Raw genomic sequence first — 21,789 nt, 5'->3', positions numbered from 1 at the left:
CGATCTTCGTCAAGTCGAACCTCACTTCTCCAAACCTCTGTCTTCCCTTCGTTAGTCCAATACTGTCCATCCTCAACAAGAGTCCATAGAACTGTGCCCTTCTCTTCCTCAACCACTCAGTCTGTTCTTTGATTTGAGTCACATCATTCCATTTTTTACATTAGGACCTAGAATTTTCTTAGCATTTTGCATCCTCTTTTCTCAATATCTTCAAGCCCACTTTTCCAATCATATACAATGTTTCTACTGCATACCGGCATTCAGAGGTTTAACAACAGTGTCTAATGCAAGGCAAGATATTATCGAAAACAGGTCATGGACGCCATCGGATCTCCTGGCTGAAAATCCTCCGTCAACGCTACGAAGATCTATGAACGAAACTACAATAGGCCTGATGATCACCAACTAGTAGCAGTACATAAAAATATTTGCATCCCCCAAGAAAATAATCTGAGCTTTATTGGGTATGTTTCGTTGCTAGAGACTGGAACATCAAAACTGGTTTTAAGCATATGATGAGTGATTACCAGTGGCAGTACTGTACGGCTCCATAGCTAAATGGTTAGCGTGCTGGCCTTTGATCACAGGGGTCCTGGGTTCGATTCCCGACAGGGTCAGGAATTTTAACCATCATTGGTTAATTTCACCGGCACGGGGGCTGGGTGTATGTGTCGTCTTCATCATCATTTCATCCTCATCATGACGTGCAGGTCACCTATGGGAGTCAAATCAAAAGACCTGCACCGGGTGAGCTTAATATGTCCTCGGACTATCCCGGCACTAAAAGCCGTACGCCATTTCATTTCAGTGGCAGTAATTGCTATAAACAGAGTAATGCAACCTGTTACCAGAGCACGAGCGGTACTGTCGCAACACAAGTGAACTGCCTTGCCTCGTTGATCATGTACAGTGAATTCTTGTCTGAGATCAGCTGTTGTTTTGGATAAGATCAGGAGTCAAATCCTAACTCATGTTGACCACGTGTGAAGGAGAAAGAACTCGAAATATTTTATAAAAGTGTTCCACCCATAACCTGGCCTTGCGGTGTACGGGTGGCGAGACTTGACGTGTCTGTTTGAAGTGTTTAACTTGACTCATGCTGAATTGAAAGTTCATGAGAAACTATTATTATCCTGTATTGTGATAATACTACCCTGCTTAAAATGCTCCCCTCTCGGCAACATTGGTTGTGGTGGTTGCTGTAACTTTACGACTGATGAGATTTAGGTAACTCTAGAACATATGATCCACCTCTCCCTTTTTGTGATTATTAATGCTTGGATGGTGACAGTGATAACTGTTCGAATGACTGTTACGTACACTACATCTAGGCTCGGTTTATTCAATGAATGTTAAGTGTTAACACTGCTGTAAAGTAGACTTAACACACAATTTAACAAAATGACCGTCTCGTCAAGAATTATAATATTAGTTATATGTCAACATGAAAATAAAAATCATAACCTATGATAACCTACGATCGTCAAGAATTGTTAACAGTTAATGCGAGTGTTAAAATAACATGATACCAGCATCTAGTAGACATAAGTTTCAAGATATACTGTTGTATGAAAACTATCTATAAACTGAAGAATGCAAAGGATGACCCATACTATGAAAAACTGCCTTTTTATAGTTGTCAGAAGAAAGTTTTCTACAAAGATAGGCACTGTACCTAATTACCAAAGCCATTATGATCAAGATACTAGAAGATATTTAAAACAGGTTAGAGTTTCACATAGATTGAAACTTATTAGTATCTCCAACGCAGGAGTAGTAGCTTAGATATTATACTAGACTCTTTTCATGTAATGGTAGGTGACTATGCTTATGAGTGCAAGACAAGAGTCAGTATCTCATTGATGAAACGGTGCCAAGTTACTGGAGTCCTGAGCGATTAGAAAATTCCATTGCATCTAAAGTCTACCGCACAGTGACCAGACCAGTGGCCCTATATGGATCTGAATGCTGGCCTACAACATCGAAGCATAAACAGGCACTTCGTGCAATGGAAATGAAGATGCTGTGGTGGTCCAGTGGGTTGAATCGACTAGACCATATCTGGAATGATGCTGTTCGGAAGAAGTTCATGGTTGCCCCAAACACAGAGAAAATGTGTGAATTACACCTGCAATGGTATGGACGTGTACTGTACTCCATACCAGCGATACCTCAGTTGGTAAGACTACCTTTCAGCTGAATGTTGAGGCAGTGTTCTCCCCAGAAATCTTCATCAGCTGGGTGGCAGGAATGAGTAGCCAGGCGAGCAATACTACGTAAAAAATGAATGTGTAAAAAATTCAATTTACTCCCCTCAGGGCAGTAACAGTAATATCAGACAGGTAAACATTAACTGCAAAATTGGACTATTTTAGTTTTATTATCCCGAACAAGATATATTCTAGTGTTCTAGTGCTCTTTCATAATCATGTAACACCAGAGCTTACCGCTCGGTTTCTGTGGAGTGCCATACGGGTTTGTGACGTCCCGCGCAATCGACGCCGCTCACGCAAGATACTACGTCATAGTCAAGCTAAACATTTAAACCCTGATGCAAATAATGCAATTATGCTGACAATAATGAAGATTTCTCATTTAAATAAACAGTTTTACAGTATTTACACTTTAATATGGAGCACCCAATGACTCAAATATGTATTAATATTAGGTAACTAGCACATATCTAGGTTATGTTAGCTGGGTGGTCTGTAAACACGGCAAGGTCCTAGGGAGAACATGGGGAGGGTCACCAAACTCAGCTCTCAGGACGCTATGGATCGATTGCAGGTGCAGAAAACACTGCAAGAAGGCACACCCCACGTAAATAGGAAAATGCAAAGATGACGATGATGACTGTGTATACCGGTACCTTAAAGGTTACATACAACCGAGTGAGTTGGGCACGCGTTTAGAGTCGCATAGCTTTGAACCTGTATTTGGGAGATGGTGGGTTCGAATCGCACCATCCGCAGCCCTGAAGATGGTTTTCCATAGTTTCCCATTTTCACACGAGACTGTACCTTAATTAAGGCCATGGCAACTACCTTCCGAATCCTAGACCTTTCCCATACTCACGTCGCAGAAAAGCTCTGTTCTGTTCGTGCAAAATTAAAAGGTTCCATGATGACCATCTCAAAACTGAAAAGAAATGGCTTTCACTTTAACAAGGATTGTCAGGGCCACATATGAGGCCGCTCAGCCGTGGTTCACGAGCTAGGACATCACTACAGCAAGCCGATTCTTATTTAATTCCAAATAATATTGTTATGTGCCAGTTCTGTGGTAGCCCCTTTCGATATTTCTTGGAAGGGACCAGTGTGTCACCCGACCGGGGAGCATTTCCGTTCTCATCGGCTGACTTACCTGAGAATTTCTTGGAGATGCTACGAGAATATTCCATCTCTGGCTTTATCACGAATATTCTGGTGCACATCGCCCGAGCTAGCCGTGGACAGTTAGTCGGTGTCTGGCTCCGTGGTGGAGTCAGTTGGTGCTGGACTCAGTCAGTGTTGGAGAATAATGGAGTCTGTTATGCAGGGTAAGAGAAGTAGAGGGAGACCAATACGATAATGGTTAGCCTCAGTTTCGAATGATCTAAAAAGGTATGGAACTAAACGAGGCCACAGAATTAGTTGCAATAGAGAATTGTGGCGGTGTTTAGTAAATTAACAGAGGCTTGCAGACTGAACACCAAAAGGCATAACGGTCTAGAATTCTGAATGATGGTTAAGGATTCCAGCCAATTAAACTGTTATAACCTGATCCTTCACCTATCTTCACCTTGTTAGACTCGGCCAAACGTGACTTCTAGGAGATGGCCCTGCACAGGAGTTTTAACATTCCACAGGGTCTCTCATATAAAATAAGTCCATCAAAGCGTCATTTTTACTCTGCGATACGTTAGCTCCAGTGTGGGAGGCACACACGTAGTTCTTGACCTTGCAAGCATCAGTTGCCAGTCTGAATCTCGGCTGTTAATATGGTGAGACAGTTATCATTGCAACACCGTATTTTCATATGTAAAAGTTGTGGTTTCATCTTAATGGTCATGTGAACAGTCATAAATCTCGCTATTGGTGTGCAGAAAATCCTAATGTTGTTTATGAAGTCCCTCATTATGATAGGAACATTGGTGTGCTCTTAGTGAAAGACAAATAATTGAGCCTATTTTTTTTTTCGAGGCGACAGTAAATGCAGAGAGGTACCAAGATGACATTTTTACGATGTTCTTCCGTCAGTTAACGGAAGAAGAAAAATCGTGTGGATGTTTTCAACAAGATTCAACCCGTGCTCATACAGCAGAAGTGTTCACTATTTCCCCCTCGTTCTCCACATCTAACAGTGTGTGTTATTTACTTGTGGGGTAAACTGAAACAAAATATTACGAATGAAATCGGAAACATTAGAGTAGCAGAACTCACTTGTGTCAGCTGGAATCAGGTTGCCAGGTACAATTCCTGTTATAACCCAGAGAGGACGACACTTTCAGCATCTTTTATATGGTAAGACATCTGCCGTAGTGAAGAGTTCTGTCTTAGTTTATATGAGAGACCCTGTATTATCGACATGAACCACTGTTTCTATGTATGCAGGATACCATGCAATCGGCTGTACTTACATTTCCTTAGACAGAGTGAAAGAAGAAAAACCACACTCACGATGGCCATCAATACGTCTACGTGGTCCGGTTTGAACTACTCGACTTTGGTTTCCAAGTCCTCCTGACGACCATCTAAGTAAGCGGATGCCCAAGCAAAGGATGACGACCAGACAAGACTGAAGCATATTCCGTCCCATGTTATGACCAATACCTCTCAGTGCAGACATTTCCGACAAGAGACGGTATTACGGCAGTGGTGAACTACCTCTTGTTTTCGTCAACAAGGAGCAAAACTGTGAATATTTTTGCATTTGCCTAGGACATACAATTAGTTAAAACTGTAGCAAAGGAAGTCCAGATTGCATCATCACACACAGTGGCTTGAAACTTTTCAGTTTCCAAATGTTTCTCTGAAGTTTACCAGAAAGATCAGCACTAGGACACAACAGCCTGCCTTATTCTCACACCTTCCTTCCAATCTGGAAGAGAGCACCTTAAGGTATCATAAACGCATAAAACTTTTTACACTTTGTAAATAAAAATAAAAGCTCTATAAAATAAAATAGTATTTTGGGAGAGGAGTTATTCTCTCCTACGTGGTCTGTTATTCGCGAGGTAGTTAACCAACTGTACGTTAGTGATTATTATTCTCCCCTCCAAACATGTTGATACGCGCCGGTCCGATGCCCGCGTGAGGGTTGGGAATGTGATGTGGATGCCCGAGGGAAGGATGACCGGCGGCTGCAGCAGCGCCGACCAGACAAGACTGAAGCATATTCCGCCCCATGTTATGACCGATACCTCCCAGCGCAGACATTTCCGACAAGAGGCGGTGTTGCGAAAGTGGTCCCATCTTGGCGTCGATGTGTCCGCCGGGACCGATGCCGGCGCCTCCAGTTCCGTCCATGTTCTCCTCCATCTTGCCGGATGTCCCTCCGAAGAGCATGTGGTGCCAGCTCTGCTGGTGAGGATGGTGTTCCGCCGCAGCCGGAGGAGGACCCATGCCTAGGGCTTGATGCATCTGAACGGAAGCCAGAGCTGCGTTCGGCTTCAGGTCCACGTCGCGTCTTCCCATGGCCTCGGGCGCCGGAATGGCCACCATGGAGACGGGACTGGCTTGGTGCATCTGCACCATGGGAGCCCCGGGCACGTTGGCAGGCATGCCGTGCTGGTTCACGTCGTTGGTGATGAGGTGGCCGACCCACTTGCGGCTGTCGTCGCTGTCCGAGATCTTGTTGTGGCTCAGAGCCAGGTGGTCCTCCAGTTTAGGTTTGCGATCAAACCCCGCTCCACACAACTGACACCTAAAATACAACACAATGTTATTAATGGTAACTGAGAAATAAAAGGGCTGTTTCTTTATTAGTGGCAACACCAGGAAACAGAAGCAGTGTTTCTCGCGTATATACAAGTCAGGGTGCTACCTGACCTAATTCACAGTATATCCAACGCTCTGCACATGTGCTGCACTGCAAAAAACAGCGTTGTCTGTGAGACTGCTCAAACAGTTTGTATACAAGATATTCTTGAAACATGAACAGCACGCCTACGTCATAATGTTATGAAGGTGTGGGGGATTTGGTGTTTCCTTACTGAACCATGGCATCCTGGGCCAAAGCCTTCAACGATGGATGACAGTGTGTAGAAACCAGTGACTGATTTACAAGCTCAATGGGACTGAGAAATGATCCATCATCCCCCATACTGCCCTGTGATTTTGATTTCATACCGAAGATGAAGGAACCGCCCCGTGGTATCCGCTTCTGAACTGTTCCTAAAGTTCTGCAAGAGAGAGACCAGTCCATTCTCACCATACAGCAGATGCTACGGGAACACTATGGCTTCCATATAGCTGGCAACAGATTCTACACAATGCCGGAGACTACAACGAGAGATTGTGCACTTTTCACAGAGATATCTCTTTTGTAACAGTTGGAATCATGCGGTGGTCATGATAATCGTTTGCCAATAATAAAGAAATAGCCCTTGTATTATCGATACTGTAAGAAGCTAATGAATTACACTACTTTACAGTAGTTAAAAAAAAAGAAGGGAAATCTACATAATATACAGGACGCATCACCTAAAACTTGCACCCCAAATATTTCTGAACTGGAAGATGATATTGATGTGCTGTAAATTAGAATGTCAATGGGTTGTCTTCCCCCCCCCCCCCAGAATTCTAGTACACACAGTTTACGAGCTATCTTAGTTGAAAATTGGAAATACAGTACCAACAGTTGTCTGCTCCTCAAGGCCGTAATTTTAGCCATAGACTATCTTATCGTTAACATGGTGTTTTTTTTTGTTATTGGCTTTACATCACACCAACACAGATAGGTCTTATGGTGACGATTGGACAGGAAAGAGCTAGGACTGAGAAGGAAGCGCCCGTGACATTAATTAACGTACAGCCCAAGCATATGCCTGGTGTGAAAATGGGAAACCACAGAAAACCATCTTCAGGGCTGCCAACTATCTCCCGAATACTGGATACTGGCCACACTTAAGTGACTGCAGCTATCGAGCTCGGTATTTACATAAATAAGGACAGTTTGGTTATTTTAGAAATGTTTTAAGGATTTTAATGTAAGATTGCACCAACATTACTCATTTTTCTCGTACGTATTTTTAAACATGTTTTAACTGTGTAAATGTCCGACTCGTCGGCTGAATGGTCAGCGTACTGGCCTTCGGTTCCGAGGGTCCTGGGTTCGATTCCTGGCTGGGTCGGGGATTTTAATCTCAATTGGTTAATTCCAATGGCTCGGGGGCTGGGGGTGTGTGACGTATTCAGCATTAGAAATCATCCTAGGAAGGGCCCTCATCTTCACAGAATTGCAGGTCGCCTAATAGGCCGTCTACTAGAAAAAGACCTGCACCAGGCCTCTTCGGAGGCCATACGCCATTTTTTTATTTAATTGCGTAAATTGTATTTTGGGAACTTATAAAAATGATCCTGATCTTTATATTTTAGGCATGAGATTACGGCTGATGATGTCCACACAATGGGCGAAACATGCCCTGTTAAATTAGATGACAAGATGTAAATCTTAATTTTTAAGAACCCAACGTGTATTGAATAGGCGGATCTCAAAATTTTTTGTATCATTGTTGAATTAGAGATAGGTCTTACGACGACGATGGGATAGGAAAGGGGCTAGGAGTGGAAAGGAAGCAGCCGTGGTCTTAACTAAGGTACAGCCCTAGCATTTGCCCAGTGTGAAAATGGAAAACCATCTTCAGGGCTGCCGACAGTGGGGTTTCAAAGCCACTATCTCCTGAATGCAATACATATAATTTAAAAACAACTTATGTTATCACAATAATGAGCAGTAAGATTAAACAATTTAAAATTACTATATTCCATGGTTACATTTAAAGGGCATGATAATACACTACTCTACATGCAGGGTGCGAATAATGCCCAATACCGAACTGCGGCATTTTGCTTTGTGATGAAAACCAGGCCGAATTAGTGCAGTCTGAAATTGTGAGAGTTCACTGTACAGAGATTCGAAGGAGGGAACCAGTAAAAATAAAGAGACAGAAACTGTTGAAAACACTACAAAGCCTGCTTACAGGGAGTTACGCATGCTGGCATGGAGCCATATAAAATCAAAATGAAAGTTTTAATTATATAATATGGACAAGGTTATATCAATATAGTTGGCCTGTTATTGGACATTATAACAGACCTACTATATTGGTATTATAAATTTACTCAATTGGGACAAATATTTCAGGTTCCCTATGGGATCAACATCTATATCATGGATAAGGTTACCAAGAAGTGAGACTGGAAGGAAATTTGTTGTCCGTGATGCAGTTTTGTGCTTCAGTGAAAAAGTATCCACCAAGAAGGAACTCTTAAAGCTGTGAGATAGACGGGGCTGAAAAACTAGCCAAAGTCACATGTAAGGATACCAGAGAGAGAGAGAGAGAGAGAGAGAGAGAGAGGGAGACATTAATGTCAACATTTTGGAAGCAATGAAGACCTTCTGTGCTGCATGAAGAACACCGAAAGAAGAAATCACTGAAAACTGCTTTAGAAAAGCTGGAGTGGTTGATGATGAAGATAACACAGAAAGTGAAGTGTTGGATGACTCAGAAACAGAGGAAAAGTGGAAGTTGTGTGTGAAAAGCTCAATGTGCCAACAAGTGTGAATTTTCCCGACTACTTCAACGTGGACTGTGACGTGTTATTGCAATCAGCGATGAAATTGTGGCAGACACTGAGTGATACAAATCTATGTGATGATTAGGTGGAAGAGGAAGATGTGCCTCAAAAAGTGTTCACCAGTGTTTGACTCTTGTGCAGGCAATAAACATGGCACAAAGATTTCAAGATTTCCATCTCTCACTAAGTGATGTGCCAAAAACTTAAATTCATGTGCAGTGGTTGGTGACTGTTTTCAATTTTGTGTCTGGGAGTGCTAAGAATAAAAAATCACAGACTTCTTCAGAAAAATAAAGTCCAGAACAATGTAAAGTTTAATATGTTTAAAATTTAGAGAAAACCTCTTGCAATTACCGTATATCATTACTTTGTGTACAAATATTCTAATTTTACTATCATCCAATAAATAGTGAGGTCTTTAATCTGTAAATTCATGCTGAATAGGGTATTGTAGCAAAAGGACTGGGGAATAACATGGTGTATTTGAATCCTCAATAAAGCCAACCTGCTTTTAGAATAGAAAAAAAATGTTGCATTGTATATTGAATGCCCCTCGTAGAACCAGTAATGGATATAACAAGAGGCGAGTTCTTCATCATCATCATCATCATCATCATCATCATCATCATCATCATCATCATCATCATCATCATTTCCCCTTATCCAGCTCCTGCCGGGTCGGAGTATTTATGACACTTCTCCATCTTCCTCTTCGTCTTCTTATGTTGCTCTTCACTGATTCAATCCACCTTGTTCTAGGTCTTCCTCTGGCTTTCTTGCCCTCGCACTTTGCCTCCAGCATCTGTCTTGAAATTCTATTCTCCTCCATCCTTAGTATAACAAAATTTCACTATAAGAAATTAATTTTTGAGGTCCTCAAAGTTTTGTTATACAGTAAAATCCGTTCTCAGCAGAAACCCAAGGAACCGGAATTTTTTTCCTGCTGTATACAGGATTCCGGTTCATACAGGCGGTTTAAAAATAACATAAAAATATTATAACTGCATACCTCCGTTTAGATAATGCAGCAGTAGAGACATTAGTTCATCAGCTCTAAGACAAATGTTCTTGCTTTAGAACTTCCTCACAGTGCACAGGAGTACAGTATAATTACCCATTACATGTTGTATAGATATAATACCAACGGTAATACTGTACAGTGCTGTTATTTTTCTTCTTCCAGTAATCCAGAATTGAACCCTGAACACAACACTGCCTTATAGCACAGTTCTTAACTAAAATACGAGCAAGGCAAATGATGTTAAACAATTCCGCGTTACTGTTTGTGAGCAAAATAGACTGAACGTTCTTTAAGGCTGATAGGGCATGTTAGTAGGCCTTCACGTTACATAAACCATCTTCCTTCTCGTCTTCAATCCTGTTAATTTGGTGTTCTTTTTCTTAGAGGTGATTGGGTGACAGACTCTTAGATGTTTCCCAACGCTGCCTCTGTCTCATCTTCTAGACCAATGGCCATGTAATCTTCTCCACTAGCATTACCATAATTACACTGTTTGAGAGTTGCAATCAATATCTCAGCCATCCTAGATCCATTTGGAATACACATGCACTGAAAAGAGTTAGGAATGAAATTTACACATATTTTTCTGTTATGGCAGCAAAATTTCCTTCAGTTTCCACATCAGACATGTTCTGCTAAATACAGGTAAACTTATATGATTATTAAATCGCAATTCACCAGGGAAATTTTCCGATATGGACAGTTCATAAAGGTGATATATATGTTGATTCCCATAGGGAATCTGAAACATTTGTCCCGAATGAGTAAATTTATAATACCAATATAAATGGTCCGTTATTGGACATTATAAATTTTCCAGCTAACTCATTCTTGGTTGCCAGCGTTTCGCCCTCGTGTGCTAGGGTGGGCTCATCAGTTGGTACCTAGCACACCTACCAATACGCTGGCTAGTGCATACCGTGGAGGCCACTGCATAGGCTACATGCAGCCACCGGCAGTGCCAATGCACTAAGAGACTTCGTCTCTTTGGTATTATAGTTCATAAAGGTTCCGCTAAAGGCAGATTTTACTCTACTGTATTTAATATGTGTTATCTATCATCTGTTCAAAATCTGGGATAAGAACAGTGTAATTACGATAAATCTCTAGTACATCTGGAACTCACCTGTGCACCTTCTTGCTGCCATCCTTGGCAGCAGATCCAGCAGGGTCGTGAACCCTGGTGTGAGCCACCAGGTTGTACCTCTCGGCAAAGCGCTTGCCACACGTCTGGCACTGGTAGGGCCGCTCGCCCGTGTGCACTCGGGAATGTCTCTTCAAGTGCGAGCCGGACAAGAGCGCCAGCCCACAAACCTTACACTTGTAGCTCTTCTGACCTGTGTGAGCCAGGGTGTGCATGTTGAAACTGGTGTGATGAACAAACCGCTTACCACACAGCTCGCACTACAACATAAACAGAACATTAGTTCTAAATCACCTCCATCACTCTGCAGGCTGGACCACACAGATTTCAATAGAACTTGTATGAAGTATTAACTAATCTATATACATAAAATAAGAGTTTTGTCTGTACATCGCTCAGAATTTAAAAAGAATGATATGTATGTATGTATGTATGTATGTATGTATGTATGTACATCACGAGGAAATGGCTGAAGAGAATGTAATGATAATCGGTATGTGAAGTCGGAGAATGAGGCACTACAATGTAAGCTATAAATCATTTTATTCACACTGAGTGAAATGGTAATTTAGAGGAAGGTCTAAAATTTAATCCTCAAACATTTATATTATTAGTAATCCTATCAAAAAATAGTACATAATTAAAGTTATATGGAATAAAATTTATGATCATTTATGTATTATACAGGTTTTTATTTCACTTTTTACACTTTGTTTTACGTCTCACCAAAACAGATAGGCCTTATGACGACAATGAGATAGGAAAGGTTTAGGAGTAGGAAGGAAAACCAACTTCAGGGCTGCCGACAGTGGGGTTTGAACCCACTATTTCCCGGATGCAAGCTCACATCTGTGCGCCCCTAATCGCACGGCCAACTCGCCCAGTTTACTGTTATCCATGTTTATCGTGCGGGCTATGATAACAGAGATATTCATGAATTAAGACTTTTGTTACCAAGTCCATATGAACGTTGAACCATAAGAAAATAGGTGAAAAGAATTTAATGAAAATCCGTATGTTAAGTCAGAGAAAAGGCACTACAGTCTAGGAGGAGGAGGAGGAGGTCTTGAAATAGATGGGCTCCCGCTGTATTTCATTTCTTCCTACCCTATTACCACCTGCACACATCTTTATTTCTTCCCCTTCCCTATGGTTATCTACCTTTCTACTTGTCATACACTTTCCACACCTAGAAGGATGCCCTTGGCAAGATGGCCCCTCAATAAAATGCTGATAAAACTGAAAAATAGGAACAAGCTCATTGAAGATGCTTCTAGTTGTAAGGGGCCTAACATCTAGGTCATCAGCCCCTAATGGTACGAAATGAGACAAAATGAAATGACAATTTAAAAGTCCAAAACTCAGCTCTTGGCCAGAAACTCAAAACATGACGATGAAGAATGAATGGATGAATACGATTTTAAAATGATCACCAGATAATTAAAGATAATTCCAAAATTAATCCACCGACTAGAATTTTTTTTTAAAAAAAGAGAGGAAGAACAATGGTTATGAACTTAAAACAATCAGTGGATTTGACCTGCAATGCCCCACCTTCGCAGAAACTATCTTAAAACAATAGTACATACTGACCAAGGAGCTGCTTCCACAGCACAATCTGGAATCAATGATGCTTGTTGTCTACAGGGATCCAAAATCCAGGTCAACAGCCCCTCATAATGGTACTTATCGCTAGTAAAGTAAAATCATGATATTTCTCATGTAGCGGTACTAATCATGAGTAATGTAGACTTATGGTGTTTCACAGTATGGTACTACTCACAGGTAATGTAATACGGACAGGTAACGCAGACCTATGGTGTTTTTCACATTACGGCACCTCATAGGCAACACAAACCCATCGTGTTCCTCACATAGGTGTACTAATCACAAACCTATTGTGTACCTAACATAGTGGTAATACTTGCAAGTAAAGGCAACCCATGGTGTTTCTCGCGTGATGGTACTAAGTACAAGTAGTCTCATGATTCTAATTCAAACATCCCTTGGTCGCCCCTTTTAGTCGCCTCTTACGACAGGCAGAGGATACGGTGGTGTATTTTGTGTCTGTGTCCCCCACTCATAGGGAATGGAACGAGCTCACTGGGGATGAGAAGTAATGATGTAGAAATATTCCACCCTAAACTTACAATCTGTCACTTAGGGTATCTAGTAATATCGTACAAGAGATTTTTGAAGTTTCTTTAATACTGTAATACAAGCCTTTGAGAAGTAATGAAATTTCAAACTTAAGACAAGGAAGAGAGGAAAAGCATTTGCAAATGCTTCCTTTTTTTAATATTTACTAACCTGGAAAGGGGCTTCTCCGGTGTGTATGGGCAAATGCCTCTGCAGAGCACCTTTCTGGGTGAAGGCCTTGTTGCAATACGGACAACAGAAAGGGTTGATCCCGTTATGCATCCCTACATGGATGTCCAAGGCAGCCTTGTGTTTGTACGCCTGACCACAGATCTCGCAGATGAAGGGTCGTTCGTCGCTGTGCGTGTTCACGTGCGACTTGAACTCACTCATAGTCCTCCACATCTTACCGCACAGAGGGCACTCATGTTTGGGGGGCTTTGGTAGAGGGTCTTTCTTTTTCTTCCTTTTCGGCTTCTCCTTCGCTGCGGTGGACTCTGACCCTGAAGTTCCGCTTCCAGCTGCCCCTCCTCCTCCTCCTCCTCCTCCTCCTCCCTTGCTCCGTCCTGGTTTGTTGAGCACCAACTTCAGTTTCAAGCTCTCCATTGTCTTCATCTTATCTTCATCCTCTTTCTTTACCTCCATGTTTGAAGCAACTTCTATACCTTCCTCCTTTACTTCAATTTCAACTGCACTAGGAGCTTGCTCAGCATCCGGGGGATTTTCACTGGGTTCTGAGTCAAGCCGTAAAGGATCGTTGGCATCATCTTTCTTCTCACCATTATCTTCAGTAATTTTGAACAGCTCATCTTCGTCTTCCAGTTTCCATTCAAAATCATCATCGTCATTGTCGGTGGAACCATTACTTTCTGAATGATCATCAGCTAGCCCCGATTCTTTCATGTTTAGTTTGATTATCTCTTTGATGTTTTCTGGGGTGAGATTCACATCAACTCCCGTCAGACCATCGTAACACACTTCTATAATGTCCTCCACGGTTACGTCTTTGCCGTGTTGTTTCAGAGCATGAATACCGGCACCAGATTTTGATCCAAACCTCTTACCGCAGTCTCGACACTGATAGGGCTTGGCTCCTCCGTGAGATAGGAGATGCTGCTTCACTTCACACGGCCGTCGGAAAAGACGCCCACACAGAGAGCAGGGATGGACGTAGCGTCTACGTCTGCGAGCGTCCTTGGTGCGGATCACGTATTTGCCGTTGCTGGTCTGAGTGATGGTCGCAGTGGTAGTAGTTGGGGTCGAACTAGAAGATGCTGAAGTGTCGGCAGAGGAAACGGCTGCGGATGCTGGAGAAGAGGACCGTTTGCCGGAGGATGCCTTCTTAGCTGGTCTGCCTTTCCGTTTGTTCCGAGGAGGTTTTGAGGAAGATTTTGGTGCTGGTGCTGAAGTGTTCTTCTTGCTTCTTGTAACCTTTTCAGAGCTTTCCTGCAATGAAAAAAAAGCACCCTTTTTTTATATTGCCATATAAAATTACCTAATGTTTGTAGATGACATAGTGATATGGGGAGAAAGTGAAAAGGGTAGTACAAGAACAAGTGTGGAATCAAGCGACAGAAGAGTCTGGAATGAGAATAAGTGTAGAGAAGAGCAAAACAGTAGTGATGACTAAAGGGGAGGGAGGGAGGGAGGAAAGAAGGAAGGAAGGAGTAAATGGGAAACCAATAGAAGACGTGAAAAGTTTCAAATGCAATCAAACCTCTCTTCTATGGACACCTTCGGTTCCGTGGAAAAATGTCTGTTATGAGAGGTGTCCGCTGAAACAAGATTGTAAAAATTAATCGAACATTTTAACGGCAAAGAACACCTCCTTTAAATATAACCATACTTCTTTATTTTGATTATTCTAAATAATTTATAATGAAATAATTTACAACTAAATATTTTTCTGGCAGATATTACAAGTGATTTTACAGCCTTTACATTCATTACAGCTTCGGGAGGTAATCATTCGATTGGGTGTACAAGTTTAGCACATTTTTCTGCGGTATTCTCGAAAAGGGAATAAGGACCCAGCGTGACACACATTCTTTATTTGATTAACCGCAACTTTCAGGTTATTTGTGATTTCTTGCAATCTTTCTTGTAACATTGGCTCACTCATTCACAGTTTCTTTGCTCAAACACATTTGAACCACTCATATACCAGAATGTTCACTTCTGCAAAAACAGGCTCCCAATTTCGTTTCATTCCTCGATTCCTATTTTCATCCCACTCAGAATATCATTTTTATTCTTCACAATTCTGCTTTCCCGCAATTTAATTTTTCAGGGAGCTTTTCTCACTGAAAGCCCTTTTGGACTACATTTTTCTTGTCTCAAGATCTAAACACCCTCGTCCCTCCTAATGTTTACTGGGCGATTAAAATGCTGTGGTATTTCTGCCTCAACATTCAGCACATGTAAGTCTCTTCCTTGTCAAGTTTAGCTGAACTACCTGACCTCGACTTAATTAGTGACAATATGAGTTATGAATGGAGTGATGCCAAGATATGCTGGAAAATCCCTTGGACTCGTGACTAAACAGCCACTGGTAGCATTCTTGGGCAACTACAATTCTCAGAATGTACAAAAGATTTTTTTTTTTTTTTTTTTTTTTTTGCTAGGGGCTTTACGTCGCACCGACACAGATAGGTCTTATGGCGACGATGGGACAGGAAAGGCCTAGGAGTTGGAAGGAAGCGGCCGTGGCCTTAATTAAGGCACAGCCCCAGCATTTGCCTGGTGTGAAAATGGGAAACCACGGAAAACCATTTTCAGGGCTGCCGATAGTGGGATTCGAACCTACTATCTCCCGGATGCAAGCTCACAGCCGCGCGCCTCTACGCGCACGGCCAACTCGCCCGGTGTACAAAAGATTGAGCCTAACTAAAGGTTTGGAATGAGTCCTGTACAGAACAATTAATTTCACAGTATTACAGCATTTCTATGTACCTTTCTTTCTGTTTTCCTTGGACACGAAATAGTACAAACATTCAAAAGGAATTCCCATATGTTTTCAGAATAATTTTGAGATAAAGAATGGCATTGCCCTGTGCAAAGAAAGTGCCTATTTTTTTTTTGCTATTTGTTTCACGTCGCACCGACACAGATAGGTCTTATGGCGAGGATGGGTTAGGAAAGGCCTAGGAATGGGAAGGAAGCGGCCGTGGCCTGAATTAACTGGTGTGAAAATGGGAAACCACGGAAAACCATCTTCAGGGCTGCCGACAGTGGGGTTCGAACCCACCATCTCCTGGATGCAAGCTTACAGCCGTGTGCCCCCAACCGCACGGCCAACTCGACGGTGAAAAAAAAAAAAGAAAGTGTCCGCTTAAGATGAGTGGACAAGATTAATGGTGATGTCTGCTGTCTGTAATTTGAGGTGTCCGCTTAAATGAGGCTTATTTAACACACGTCTTGTGTAAAAATAAAATTGGTTCCATGGAAAAATGTCCGTATGGAGAGGTGTCCGCTGAATAAAGGTGTCCATTAGGGCAGGTTCAACAGTACTTCTAAAATTTAATCACAGAAGATGGGAAGATAAGTGAGAAGATTGGAGAAAATACATCAAGCAAATGGCTTTTACCAGCGTGTAAGGGATATACCGTGAAACTAAGAAATTCCAAACATATGCAAAGAAGTGCTGTATTTCACCTAATATGTACTGATATGTAGAAGGTACATGGACAGCAACAAGAAGGTTTCTGGCAGCCGAGTGTAACACGACCTAATACATTGAAAGTCTGTTTCGATTACAATGCGGTCGTGAAAATTCAATATTCAAGATAGTATCTCATTGATTATTCCAAAAGAGTGCATTTTCAGGTAAAACTTTTTATCCCATACTACTTCATGTTTGTAACATTCTAAGAAAGTAGAAATTAATGAAATCACACTTGGAAATAGTGTCAGAGGAGAAATGTTTTTTGCAATGTCCAGGAAACCACCACCCCGCCCCCAGAAATACAGTTACTTTTATAACGTAAAGAAGAGCAATACACGCCATTTTCCTTTCGTGAAGTAGCAAATCCCATTCCTATTGCCATGTGGTGCCATTACCGCCAATCATAACTATATTACCAACCCGGGCACAATAGAAGCACAATGGTCTTGTCCAGATCCTACCCTAACCAGTACAGACCAATGGTCTTGTCTAGGTCCTACCCTAACCAGTACAGACCAATGGTCTTGTCTAGGTCCTACCCTAACCAGTACAGACCAGTCGTCTTGTCTAGGTCCTACCCTAACCAATACAGACCAGTCGTCTTGTCTAGGTCCTACCCTAACCAGTACAGACCAGTCGTCTTGTCTAGGTCCTACCCTAACCAGTACAGACCAATGGAGTTTCCGCAGGAAGGTAGAGGCCTAATGGACCCCCTTTGCTTGTCCCCATAAGACTTGCTTCCCAGCTCCATCCTATGGCCTTAGTTCCTAAGTAAAAAGGTTGGCAACCTTATGCACCGCTTGACTACATAAGTCACGAGAAGGCAGTGATTTGTAAACAAAGGACAGTAGTTCCACGTGTATGTGTATGCGGTGAAAGTTTGGTAATGCGGGCAGAAATATTGATCATTTTCTCTTTGTGGTGACATGTATTAGTGCTGTTTATATCCTGACATGGAACCATTTCCTTATGAATTTAAATTTATTTTTAACTTTTCTTTACAAGTTGCTTTATGTTGTGCTGACACAGATAGGTTTTATGGCGACACTGGGACGAGAAAGGAATAGGAGTGGGAAGGTAGCAGCTGTGGCCTTAATTAAGGTACAGTGCCAGCATTTGCTTGGTGTGAAGATGGGAAACCATGGAAAACCATCTTCAGGGCTGCCAACAGTGCGGTTCAAACCCACTATCTACCGAACGCAAGATCGCAGCTGCGCGCCCCTAACCGCACGGCCAACTCGCTCAGTCATCAAATAAACAAGAAGCACATAAGTAGAATGGATTATAAACTTATGCACATAGAATGAGTATGAAACAATGTAACTGAATGGTAAAGTAACAAACAGCACAATACAAAAGTAGATTTTATCTGCGTTTATATCTGTCCCCAGAAATTGTGGGGGAAAAAATCTGGTGACCTTACTTTAGGGGTTCCGCAACTGTTTTTTCTTTAAAAAACTGAACACTTCGAACATCAGATTCCTTTCCCCTGGCCACCAAGGTTCCGCAATCGCGCCCTTCTTTTTCATTACTGTAATGAACACCAACACTAAGGAGCTCCACTGAAAGATACCTTGGTCTCTTCTCTATGCCAATGATGTAATGTTGGCTGTAAGATCGCATAAAGAATTACCGGACTTAACACAAACGTGGAAGAACCATTTTGATATCTGGGGACTGAGCTTAAACTTAGATAAAACAGCGTACATGGCCTGTGGATGTGATGATGCTATAAAGATCAGAACTCGTGGAAGAGAACTGAAGAAAATCAAATCCTTCCAAGTATTTGGGGTCCTGGATATCCTGCGATGGTTAACTGCTGCAGAAGATTCGGGGTGGGGGCAAATACAGCGTGGATGAAGTGAAGAAAAGTGGCGGGTATACTGTACGACAGAAGAATGCTGACATACTTGAAATTAAAAATATATGTTCTGTTGTCCATCCAGTCGCACCACATGGAGATGATTGCTGGAAATGAGAATGCTCAGTTGGTCAATTGGACTTGACAGCAGAGATGCCGAATTTAGGGGAGCCAGGCAATTTCTGCCCCGCCAACCCCCACCCAAATGATCTTAGGGGACAGAGTGCCATCCCCCCCCAAAAAATATTCTCCACCTTATGTTAAGTCCCCTTAAAACGTGGAGTTTGTAGGTAAGTCTTCGGAGGCTGCTAAGGGCATTACATCTGGAGTAGGTGGTAGATGGTTTCATATCAAGAAATGACATTAGAAAGCGGGTGTTCCTTCAGAGAACTACAGTTCCCAACGGAGACTGTTCAGGCAGTAGCCTACACCTGGTGGTAGAACTTTCCACATTACATATCATGAAATGAACAATATACCACTAATAGGACATTTATTAAGAAAATATATTTATGAAGCAAGTTCTATTTTATTTTTTCACGTATGATTACTCTTGATAGCTTCTTACATAAAACATTCCTTCATATTACCTGTTTATTTTTGAATATTGTTATTATATAGGAATGTTTCCGTTAAAAGTTCTACTGGTATTGAAACTTGAGGAAATACATAATTATTAACATTCATTAAAACTAAGGGATCATCTGTGACTGCACAATCTTTGATATATAAATAGGATTAGGCCTACTACACCTGCATTCCCGCATAAAGATCTCCACAGTTTCAACCAAAGAATTAAAGTGCACTTGGCCTTCAAGAGATAGGTGCTGAGGAATTACCTGTTTTTCTGGTGTGACTTCCTCTGGTTCGTTATCACCGTTGTCACCATTATCCTCATCATCATCTTCATTAAACTCGACTGAGCCTTTATCCTTTACCTTCACTACTTCTGGTTCTGGCGTTTCTGAAACTACTTTATCTTCAGTCTGACAAGCTATTCCGGGTACACTGTCAAGATTAAAACCATTTGTTTGGCAGTGTTTCAAGAAAGTGTTCAGTATGTTTTTCCTTAATGTATTACATTTTTCCTCAGCAAGGTCCAGATCTTCAAGTAATGAAAAACACATGTTACAAACATGAGAACTAGGAAGTGAGGATTTGTCAACATGTTTATTAATGACTTTCTGAACTGACGTTGCAAGCAAGGTACCACTATGAGGCACCACTGTACAAAAAATACTATAACTAGTATTTGTACTTAATTCGATGCCACATATTAGACAGTTTAATCGTTTACCACTATCTCCATCACTCATCTTATCATTGGAACATTAAATGAGTGAAATGCTGACATGAAACCTAATGCTATCTATTTTTCATTGACAGGTAGGGTTAGGTTACGCAGGGGTGACCTTGTCTACAATGGCCACCACCTACTAAACAAACGTTTAGAAATAATAATTAAAAAACACGATATTATTAATAAAAAGTACATATATAAAAACATAAAACGTCCATCATCCCATAATTCACGGCATTCTTCACATTCGAACAGAGCTTAAGTTACTATAAAATAACTTTTAATAAATATTGTCTTTTTTGTCAACCCCTTTCAACTACTTCACATTCTCAACATACAACAGAGTGTCGCCAACATAATTTAATTACAGGTGAGAATTAACGACTATGAAAACACTTCATGACAAATAAAAGACTGTCGAAAGTGTTTATGTTTATCGGTATTTATTACTTACTTTTATTACATTCAGCTAACACTGTCGAACTAAATTGCAGATATACCAAAGAAATACGGAGAAAACAACGAACAAAAGTGGTACCATTGGCTTAATTAGCGTTTCTCAATTTTTATCGCGCTAGTTACAACGCCTTAATTCGAAAGTAATATAATTTATGTAAAATTTATTGTTATTTAGAACATTGGACCAGTTAATATAATGATTTATCTACAAATAACGTTACCAACACATCAAATGACATCCTGTATGCCATTATATTAAAATACATCTTTCCGACATAACCTACATTTTCCCAGTTCTTCCCGTCTATACAACGCGCACGGAATTTTCATATACTTTTTGAAAAAAAAACAATAAAACATGTCATATCATTGACGTGCTGTTTGCAGTAACTCTGAAATACTTTTGAATATTTTATTATTATGCTTAGAAACATAAGAAATGAACTTAATATAGCCTACTGTACTCCTTGAAGAAAAGTGGTAGTTGTACCTACCGGTAGGTACCGAATACCCCCCTGTGGGTGGGGGCGGTAGAATAACACCCACGGTATCCCCTACCTGTCGTAAGAGGCGACTAAAAGGGGCCCCAGGGGCTCTGAACTTTGGAGCGTGGGTTGGCGACCACGAAGCCCTAAGCTGGGTCCTGGCATTGCTTCCACTTACTTGTGCCAGGCTCCTCACTTTTATCGTTCCTATCTGACCTCCCTTGGTCAACTCTTGTTCTTTTCCGACCCCGATGCTATTAGGTTTGCGAGGGCTAGGGAGTCTTTCATTTTCACGCCCTTCGTGGCCCTTGTCTTCCTTTGGCCGATACCTTCATTTTTCGAAGTGTCGGACCCCTTCCATTTTTTCACCCTGATTAGTGTTATATAGAGGATGGTTGCCCAGTTGTACTTCCTCTTAAAACAATAATCACCACCACCACCTAGGTACCGAATAAAAAACTTTATCCTTGACAGAAAAAGAATAAGCTAACTGCCATTACCTATCGTCATACAATGTTCATAATTTTCTTCGTAACAATTCTATTTTATCATATTATTTTTTTCTGATGCAGTGAGGTACTCGTACCTACTTTTAGATTGGTGTGATACCGTATTATACCGGTACTTTCGTTATTGGTAGATATGCATCTTCTGCAGTTGAACCTGAAATGTTGGTACTAAGTTCTCTACTATCGCAGTAGACCCTATTGATCTAGTTAACGACGTGTTTGTTAACCCTTTGTGGGTGGGGGCAGTAGAATACATTCATGGTAGCCCCTGCCTGTCATAAGAGGCGAACAAAAGGGGCCCCAGGGACTCTTTAACTTTGGAGTGTAGGTTTTTGACCACAGGGCCGTTAGCTCAGTCCTTGTATCGCTTCCACATACTTGTGCCAGGATCCCCACTTTCATCTATCCTATTGGACCTCCCTGTGGG

The 21,789-nt window shown here is 41.5% G+C and overlaps 1 protein-coding gene across 1 annotated transcript; it reads right to left on the bottom strand.

The window, feature by feature from the left end:
* Window positions 1-5,081: 5,081 nt before the first annotated feature.
* On the bottom strand, window positions 5,082-20,208 carry LOC136885433 (uncharacterized). The gene is made up of 4 exons (XM_067157982.2): window positions 19,449-20,208; window positions 13,256-14,530; window positions 10,928-11,205; window positions 5,082-5,904 (listed from the first exon to the last, which is right to left on the bottom strand). Exons 1-4 carry the CDS (start codon window positions 19,923-19,925, stop codon window positions 5,235-5,237), a joined length of 2,700 nt encoding a protein of 899 aa, XP_067014083.2. The 5' UTR covers window positions 19,926-20,208; the 3' UTR covers window positions 5,082-5,234.
* Between the last annotated feature and the right edge of the window lie 1,581 nt (window positions 20,209-21,789).

This window comes from Anabrus simplex, chromosome 14, assembly GCF_040414725.1.
Source record: "Anabrus simplex isolate iqAnaSimp1 chromosome 14, ASM4041472v1, whole genome shotgun sequence".
NCBI classification, from domain to species: domain Eukaryota; kingdom Metazoa; phylum Arthropoda; class Insecta; order Orthoptera; family Tettigoniidae; genus Anabrus; species Anabrus simplex.
The sequence above is the reverse complement of the archived record's forward strand: the minus strand, read 5'-3'. Positions and strand labels throughout refer to the sequence as shown.